At 39.9% G+C, this 9643-nt stretch overlaps 1 protein-coding gene across 1 annotated transcript; it reads right to left on the reverse strand.

Moving 5' to 3' along the window:
- Positions 1-205: 205 nt before the first annotated feature.
- Positions 206-8672, reverse strand: LOC137428993 (uncharacterized; the record flags this gene model as incomplete). The annotated part of the gene is made up of 5 exons (XM_078769664.1): positions 206-577; positions 1541-1690; positions 2630-2785; positions 5634-5740; positions 8510-8672. Coding segments are annotated over 5 exons (847 nt in total), but the record flags the coding sequence as incomplete, so codon positions are not given.
- Positions 8673-9643: the final 971 nt, after the last annotated feature.

Consider the following 9643-nt stretch of genomic DNA (forward strand, 5'->3'; position numbering starts at 1 on the left):
AATTCAGTCAAGTTCCGGCAAAACGAACGACTTTTCTTTCTATTCATGTTTCGATTCGTGTTCAAAATATAACATTCAATTTAAATAAGCCATTCCTCAATCATAAACTGATAAGATGGACAGACAGACAGACAGACATGAGCCACTTGCTTAATCTCACTTTTCACTTAGCGTACGTGGGGTAACCAACAAATAAATAAATAATCACAAGTCTACATTTTTACTCCTCTTTTAACTCATCCCATCCACCTAAGGCATAAACATTTCTGTTTCCAAACAAGCATGTGAGATATTGAAGCTCGGTGATCAAAACTCCACAATTAAACCCCCCCACCAATTTGAACATGCACACAAGTGCGTGCCATTAGTGCGTGCACGTATGTTGGTGTAAGCCCATGTAATCGAGTAGGTGGCAATACCATGCTCCGCACAGGGCGAGCCAGGCTGTGAGCTGCTAGTCGGAGAGGCCGGAGCGTATATCCCATAACAGGACTTGCAGCACCGTTCCTTCGACACTCCCTCACGGCCTGGAATGGGGTTGTTGCAGCAGTAATAACAGAACGGGCGGCGGCAGAACCTACACGGGTACACAATGACAAAGTCACGATGTCATATTCACAGCAACAAGCATGGAGAAAAAGGACATTTGGCCTAACTGTGTCCGCACTGCACTTTTATCAATTCGGTGTGTTACCGCCCTCACCCTCTGTCGTGTCCGTTTCAACAATGATACACCGCAATTAAAGTTAAGCCAGACAGGTTAAACTCAGTATGATTGATTGACAAAATGTTTGTGAGATGTTTTCTTCATCCACACCTTTTTCTCCATGATCATGACAACAATATTACACAGAGGCAGGTGTCTCGTTTTCCAATTTACAAAATTAATTGCAACTTCTCACATGTTAATAACGTCCATCTCAGCACAATGTGGAAAAACAAACATAAGAAAACAAAAGAAAATTCAAACAAGTACAGATACATTCAAAGTTCACCACCCCCATAAATAAATAACATCCTCCAGCGCGCGGCATTGCCGGGGCGCCTTCGGCGTCCGGAAATACCGCCATGCAGCACATAGAGACGGTATTGGGAGGTAGAGTTGTACAATAATTGATTAATTGCATAATTAAATAAATAAACTAACAATAATCGTAAAATAATTTCTTAATCAATTGGCTAATAGCATTGCTAATATAATTATGCCAATATCATAATTAATTGGCTAATAGCAATTAAGATACATTGGCTAATAATAATAGCCTCAACCACCAGTGTTTCATCCAAAGCTGTAACTTTTTGGAAATTAAATAAATAAGTCATTTATCAAAAAAATAAATAATTGATTGATTAATCAATAAATAATAAATTGATTAATTAATTAATCAATAAATCAAAAATACCCTTCACAGCCAAATCACTTGGTCACTGTCGTGTCCAAATTCCAGCATCCTAGCTTAAGGCCAACCCTTATTGTGAAGCTTGGCAAGCAAGAGCAACATTGGCAGACCTGGTATCATGGATATCAACAAGCCCTGACCTGCAACTGTGGCGGCGCAACATCCACGAAAAGGTGCTTCTACAATCAAGGCACTGGCTTGCTGAATCTCCCTGTTCAAATCGCTCTTCTGCACGCAAGCGCTGCTCAAACTCCAGCATGTCACTTTTCTGCCAAAGTACATCCTTGTCTCTGCATGTGGGGATAGGGTGGAGAGACAGACATTGTAATAAGAGGTCAGATGCATTCCTGTCTATTTGTGGCATGGCCATGAGTGAAAGACGCAGACATACACAAAACAGCAATCTTCTTTGTTTATATGCAGTACAAGGCTGCGGAGTAGCATCATTAGCTGAGGTCGCAGCTGTGCCGCTGGATGCAGTGCCCTCTGTTTGTTAGGGAAGGAATTTGACATTTGTTCATGGTGCCAGCGATAACTCGCATACTCTTCACGAAGGACACCATGGGATATTTAACGTTCACCAACTAATGCGGGTAGATGAGACTCCCGTTTAACGTCCATCCGAAGAATGGCACACACATTGATGAATCACCCTGCCTGTGAAACAACCTGCCTGTGATGACATTTTATAGCTGGGTCAAGATCCGAACCCAGGCTGGGTTGTTTAGAGGAGAGTGTGCGTACTTCTCGGCCATCCTGTCAGCCATAAAAGAGCAATACTTATAGGATAACAAGAATGAGTACTGAATGTACTTTAATAATGCAGTAGTTAAATGCAAGATAAATATCAAGCAAGAGGATGGTTGTTGGGAGAATGTATTTTTGAAAGTTTTTTTTTTTGTTTAACCATTAAAAGAGATCTATATATTACATACACAAAAAACCCCTAAACCTCCCCTCTATAATGACTCAAAGTCCTCCTAAACCCCTCACCCATGTAATGTAAATGTTATTTTCTCTTCATTGTCATTTGAACAGGAACAGAGTTGAACTGATTAAAATCAAATCTGAACTGATAGTGAAACAAACCAGGAAAGTATCACATTTGGACATTTACAGGGTGGCTGAACCTAGATCACAGATGAGGTAGGAGGGGGGCTGTATGACTGCACCTAAACTCCAGTAGGAATAAATGGGACAGAAACATGCGTGAAAATTGGACCACGCACCGTAAGAGCTCCACCAAGCGGTCAGACATGCTGTTCATCGTCTCTTTCAGTTCCTGCACCTCAGAGTGCAAATTATCCGCAGTCTTCTCTGCTTGTCGTGCATGCTCTTGGAGATCCTTTCGCTGCCATTTTCCTTCTTTTTCTACCTCTTGCAACCTGTATCCAAGGCCAGTAAAACAAGCGTATTATAGACACATGGAGGAGACACGTTTACTTTACCATGTGCATGCGGTTTCGAAGCAATGATATTCCTCACGAATAACAACGATAGCAAGACAATCGAAATATTTCCGACGATACATCAGCAAGTCTCAGGTTATGCGGCCATATGAGAGCAATCATTCTTACAAGTACCGGAAAAGCGTCTCAAGTCAGGCCCTGCATTGACAAACCTAACAATTGATAACAATGTTGCCCCAGGATGACAAGCTCTTCATGCCAAAAATAAATAGTCACATGATCGGTTTAGGTTAACAGTTATATTCAGTGGACTGTTTGTAGTAACAGGAACACACAGCACCACTCTCAGATCAAAGTGATGTGTCACAAATCCCGAGCAATAATACAGCAAAACTCCACTCGTCTCTTCTCTCTGATGACGAATGGGCTGACAAAAATGGTAGTGTCCTCGGACACGAAATCTTTTTAAATAAAAAAGTTGTACGAGTCTATACAGTCGGTTAAGCAGTGACCACAGCATATCACTATTTTGTTTTTGTTACAATCTTGCAATTTCACCTGTGCGCTGAGTGGGTTCATCAAAAATGTAGTGGTTTGAGAGGGTCATTAACCAGTGTGGCAGCTACATTCAAGTGTAAGGTGTGCACAGAGGGAGCTGCAGATGGAGGAAATGTGGAGTTGGATCTTGGAGACGGCGTGAAGCTGGAAGGTGTGAAAACATTTTGCTACCTCGGAGACATGCTGAATGGAGAAGGTGGATCAGACTCGGCAACGTTTGCTGGAGTGAGATGTGCATGGAAGAAGTTTCGGGAACTGAGTGGCGTGCTGACGAGGAGGGGAGTGTCGTTGAAGCTGAAGGGAAAGGTGTATGCTGCATGTGTGAGAAGTGTTATGATTTATGGGACCGACACATGGGTAATGAACGTAGAGCAGCAACGAAAGCTGGAAAGGGTGGAAAGGGTGGAAAGGGTGGAAATGCGAATGGTTCGGTGGATGTGCGGAGTATCGTTGAGAGAGAGGAAGACAAATGATGAATTGCGAAAGATGATGGGAATAGAGCATGTGATTGATGCTGTGAAGAGGAACAGGTTGAGATGGTTTGGTCATGTGTTGAGGAAGGATGAAAGTGACTGGTTGAGAAGAGTGATGGAAATGAATGTAGAAGGAAGTAGAGGACGGGGAAGACGGAGAAAGACTTGGCTAAAGATGGTGGAAGAAGAAATGCGGGCAAGGGGGTTAACAAGGGGAGATGCAGAAAATAGGGCAAAATGGAGAGGATTGTCATGGGGACCGCAAGGCTAACCCCCGCTCTAGCGGGGAAAATGGCCTTAGAATGCATGTTGTTATTATCATTAGCATAGGCAAAAATAGGAACACTCTTCCTGAGCAAATCCATGCCGTGTCCAAGCAGGTAAAACTGGTTGGGTTAAGCAAAATGGATGGGTTTTTTCGATCAAGTGCATATTTTTCAGTCATTTCAAGCTTGTACGAGATCAAATTGAAATAAGTTGCAAGTGTTGTTAAGTTGCACAACAACCACAACCACAGTTCCCGAAAAAGGCCAACCCCCGCTTGCGGGGAAAAATGGCCTCTAAAAGGTGGTTTGTTGTTAAGTTGCAAATTGAAATAAAACCATTGGGATACATTGCATAAACTCGAGAGTCGACATTTATAAACCAAATATCTTTCACCCAACATTCTTTGAGTCATTTCCATTAAATAATGTGAAAAGTCACCCTTTTATGAAGTAAAGAGTATATTGTGTGGAGCAGAGGATCTAAAGACGTGCTGCTCTTGACAAAGCACCGAATGATGTGCTCCTCCTAGTGCCTTAGGAATGTAATGAGTTTCCGAGCCTCAAGCAGCGACGACATATGAGTACAACTCAAATGCCTCCATCTTGCTGGAATTCAGATCTGTCTGGAGGCCCTGCGACTTTGTCTGGAGACTAAATCAAAGGGGTGGGTTGAGTCCAATACAATACCATTACCAAAAGTATGTTTAAAACAATAAAATTAATATGTTTACTTGGCAGGAGGATATTCCTCATTCAAAGTAAGCAAACATGTGTCACAGAGCTGCTTTTCTTGAATGGTAAATCGTTCAAAGTTGGAGAGAACATATGTCTCAAAATGTGAGGTGATGTCTCATCAAAAGACGAGAAAAATGGAGTAGTACGACAACCTGCTCAACATAAATCACAAAGTAAACTAGAAAGCATCTGAAAATGCAAAGTCCGTCTGTGTCTGCTTTGTATTCACACTTCTTCTTCTTTATTTTCATCATGTTTAGCATATGGAAGACAGCTTAAAAAATGTTTTAACAATTTTAGGTGACCATAACCTTTTGACCTCAAAAGCAATTGGCTTCAGTATGCAATCCCTGCTAAAATTTCAAGTCGATCAGATGAAGATTGATAATTTTGTGCAACCTTAACCTTTGACCCTTTTATCTAAAAAACAAAAAACAAAAACAATCAGCTTCTGGATTTTGATTGGTGAACCAATTCAGTGACCAAAAATGCAAATTCTTAAAATTTGAATCGGATGAACGTTGACGATTTTATGTGATGCTGACCTTTGACCTTTTGGCAAATTTTTTATTTCTCTTCTCCATATTTTCATAATAAAGCATTGTTGAAAATTCGTTGACAAAAGCTTAAATGGTAATAAAAAAAGAGATATGGCCCGCACAGACACATAAAAGCGATTGCAAAACCCCGTCTCACGCTGCGCAGTGGACAGGCTAATAAATAATGAAAAAATAACCCCATCCCCAATACGAAGCATTATCCACACGCCTACCGTACCCCAACCACATTTACCTTTGTACATCGCTTTGTAAAGTAGAACATTCATTTTCTAATGCAGACTTTGCCACTCGCTCAGAGTTCAGCTCGACATCCACGCTGTCGAGACGTTCCACCTCGACCTGCATGCGGTACATGTCCAGGACAAAATCTTCCACAATGTCTTGGTAACAACTTGTCTCCTTCCACTTCCCCACCCCTACCTTTACTCCACATTTTGCCAATTAAAAAAAATAACTGATCATGATGAAATGCAACACAGCAGAGAAAATAAAGAAGACAGCTTTATGTTGGCCGAGCATGGCTGTATTTCTCTGCTGTCCTGATTTATCTTTATGAATCATTGGTACAGAGCAAATAGAGAAACCAACGATGATAAAACCACAGTGAATTTTCTTTATGCTTGGTAAACTACACAGTAAGTTTCTAAGATTATGATGCTTCATCCAATTTCATCTCCCTCTAAACTTTCACCACTTATGGCACCACTGATGCAGTTGAAATAGGCAAGGTCATAATGAGAAATATGTCATGCATAGCACGATACTTGAGAAATCCCTAAAATAAGTTGTTGGCCTATGATGACCTAAAAAATACTTGGTGGTTGAATTCAGTGACCAGATATGTAATTCCCCTTCAAATTTCAACTCAATCAGATGAAAATTGAGGATTTTAGAAATTTGGCCTATGTTGACCTTTTAGCCAAAGTTGACCTCAACAACAGTTAGGGGTTGAATTCAGTGACCAAATATGCAAATCCTCTTCAAATTAAGTTAATTGGATGAAAATTGAGGATTTTAGAAACTTGGCCTATGTTGACCTTTTGGCCGATGTTGACCTTTTGGCCTATGTTGACCTTTTGGCCTATGTTGACCTTTTGGCCTATATTGACCTCTAAAGTACTTGGTGGTTGAATTCAGTGACAATATATGCAAACCCTCTGAACATTTCAAGTCAATCGGATGATAATTGAGGATTTTAGAAATTCAGCCTATGTTGACCTTTTGGCCTATGTTGACCTAAAAGATAGAGGTGGTTGAATTCAGTGACCAGATATGCAAATGCTCTTCAAATTTCAAGTCAATCGGATGAAAATTGAGGATTTTAGAAATTTGACAAAGTTGGTAACCTTTGGCCTATGTTGACCTATTGACCTTTTGACCCCAAAAACAATAGCCTTCTTGCTTATTACCAACTCTACCGTTTAGTGAAGTTTTGTGAATATCGGTTGAAAATTGTGCCCTGTAGGCGACTGACATACAGACAAACAGACAATGAAAAAATCACTCATGGACCGACACTTGGCAAAACAGAACAAAGTAGAATGGCACTTAGTAGAGCATCCTTTTGACCTCAAAATAATTAGTGGTTGAATACAGTGACCTGATATGCAAATCGTCTTCAAAGTTTAAGGAAATCGGATGAAAATTGACAAAATTGACAACGGGTAGATGTCCTCGTTCACTGTCCTAAAAATAAACGAGTTTGATTTAAATCCCTTCAGCTGTTTTCAAGTATCACATTTTCACCAGCCATGACAGGTTTCACATCGATCAGTGAAGGATTTTTTTTTTTAATATCGGCTTTCAAGCTAATATGGCCGCCACACCACGTGACATATGACCTTAAAAGATGTACACTCTGCATATGTATGGGAAGGGGATCATGTTTGTGAAGTTTCGTATTGATCGCTTATGGTCGTTTTTTTCTATCCAAGATGGCTGCAAAACACGTGACCGACGTCATCATTTTCAAACTATATGCAACAATGGTCTTGGATGACATTTGTAAAATTTCGCATCAATAGGGTAAATGGTTTCAGAGATGTAAATATTTCATATTTTCCTTCAATCCAATATGGCTGCCACACCATGTGACCAATAACGTTTTTGTGATCAACTTTTAATTGCCACGAATGCCACGCCTAGTCAATGACGCATGCAAAGTTTTGAGTCAATCAATTTGGTGTTTGGGGAGAAGATGCTTTTTTAAAGTTTTAGGTTAAATCCAATATGGCTGCCAAAACATGTGACCTATGAGGTCATACATTTAATATCTAAATACAAATGGTCCAAATGGGCCACATTTAAATACAAAAATGCATGCAATTTCAGATTTTTAGGATAAGGAATTCGATTAAAACATTTTTGGCTGGTATACAACATCACCTATGATACCATCATTATCATGCTTTTGTTCCCCATTGGGAGTACTTGACAACGTGGCAACTTTCAAATTTTTCCATTCAGCGGTTTCTGAGAAATATATATTTTAATTATATTTACGTTTAATCCAAGATGGCTGCCATACCACGTGACCTATGACATCACAATTATGATTTAAAACTTTCTGCATAGGCGTCGCTCCAACCCTGAAAGTTTTGTCTCAATCAGACATGTGGTTGCCGACAAAAAACAGATTTAACCCGTATGGACGAACGGACGGACAACCCGAAAACATAATGCCTCCGGCCACCTTCGGGGGTGGAGGCATAAAAACTTTAAAATATACAGAAGGTAAAGACACACAAACAAAAGACACACTTTAATATTAAAAAAATTCTCGCATCTGGATCTTCACCTAAATCTAATCAAATCAACCTTGTCATACACCCAACATGTCCACCAAGTTTCGTCTGAATCCATCCATAACCTTTTGAGATATCCTTCTTACAGCCAAAACAACAGATAGACACCATCCACCATGTTGTGGAAACATGTTGATCCATGTTGAAAACACAACCACCATCCACCTTTTGTCGCAGCAGTAATCAGAATGAGGTACAAATAAGTATTACTAAATTTTATCCCAACAAGGTTGAGTTAGCCTCGTATCTAAATATAATACATGGAACCAAAAACTCTAATTAAAATAGGAAGACAAATACTCACTTCAAAAGCCTCGATTTCATTTTTCAACTTGAAAATTTCCGAATCCTTATCAACAAGCACCCTCTTCAATTCTTCTATCTTGTCTTCATGCCGTTTAGCGTTGATATTACTTTCCTGATTAATAATGAGACAAAACAGACAAATGGAAAGTTGGACACATGCACTCCAAAATTATTAACAAAAAAAAAGAATCAAGGATAACGGAACTCGGTAGAGAGCATACCTCCATCAGGCTGAACAGTTTACGTTTTGTATCTCACTGATAGGATGGATACGTATTCAGACCTGAAGCAAATCAATTCGGCTTGTTCTTGTCATATAACCAACTCATGCACCTACTTTTGTTATAATCCATCCAAAACTTTTTGAAATATCATGCTACATATCATTTCGGCCCTATCACTCAATGGTGAAGAATCACTTGAAATTAAAAATAATTCTTGCATACGGATCTTCACCAAAATCGAGTCTGTCTGTCTGTCTCTGTCTGTCTGTCTCTGTCTGTCTGTCTGTCTGTCTGTCTGTCTCTCTCTCTCTCTCTCTCTCTCTCTCTCTCTCTCTCTCTCTCTCTCTCTCTCTATCCTTCGATGGCGGGATGTTTTACCCCCAATACCACCCAATTGGCGAAGTTTTTATCTTTTGCCTACTCCAAAGTATGTTGGAGATATTCAATGGAAACTTGTACACTGGATTTTACCTTATAATGTTTTACTGAACCGGTTTTCTACTGCTAACTCTAATCTATGCCCTTTCTGTGCATCCATTGAAACCCTACCGCATATATACCTGGAGTGTGAACGATTGCAACCTCTTTTTACATTCCTTCAGGAACGCTTTGTGAAGCTTGGTTCCCTCTTCAATCACAATGTTTTTATTTATGGTGTTTTAGGACCGTCTTCCCTTAGGAATGTGGTTTTAATGAATTTTTTAATTGGTCAGGCCAAGTTTGCAATTTATAAATCCAGGAAGAAAAAAATGGGAAACGCTTCTGACTCGTCATGTGATGTACTGCTCACCCTTAAGGCTCTTGTAAATGCAAGACTAAAGCTAGAGTACCGGTTTTTTAAAATGAACAAGATTTAACATGTTTTAAAGAAAAGTGGGTTTTTAATGATGTCATATGCACACTTGATG

Source organism: Myxine glutinosa, unplaced genomic scaffold (assembly GCF_964187855.1).
Source record: "Myxine glutinosa unplaced genomic scaffold, kmMyxGlut1.1 SCAFFOLD_3818, whole genome shotgun sequence".
Classification (NCBI taxonomy): domain Eukaryota; kingdom Metazoa; phylum Chordata; class Myxini; order Myxiniformes; family Myxinidae; genus Myxine; species Myxine glutinosa.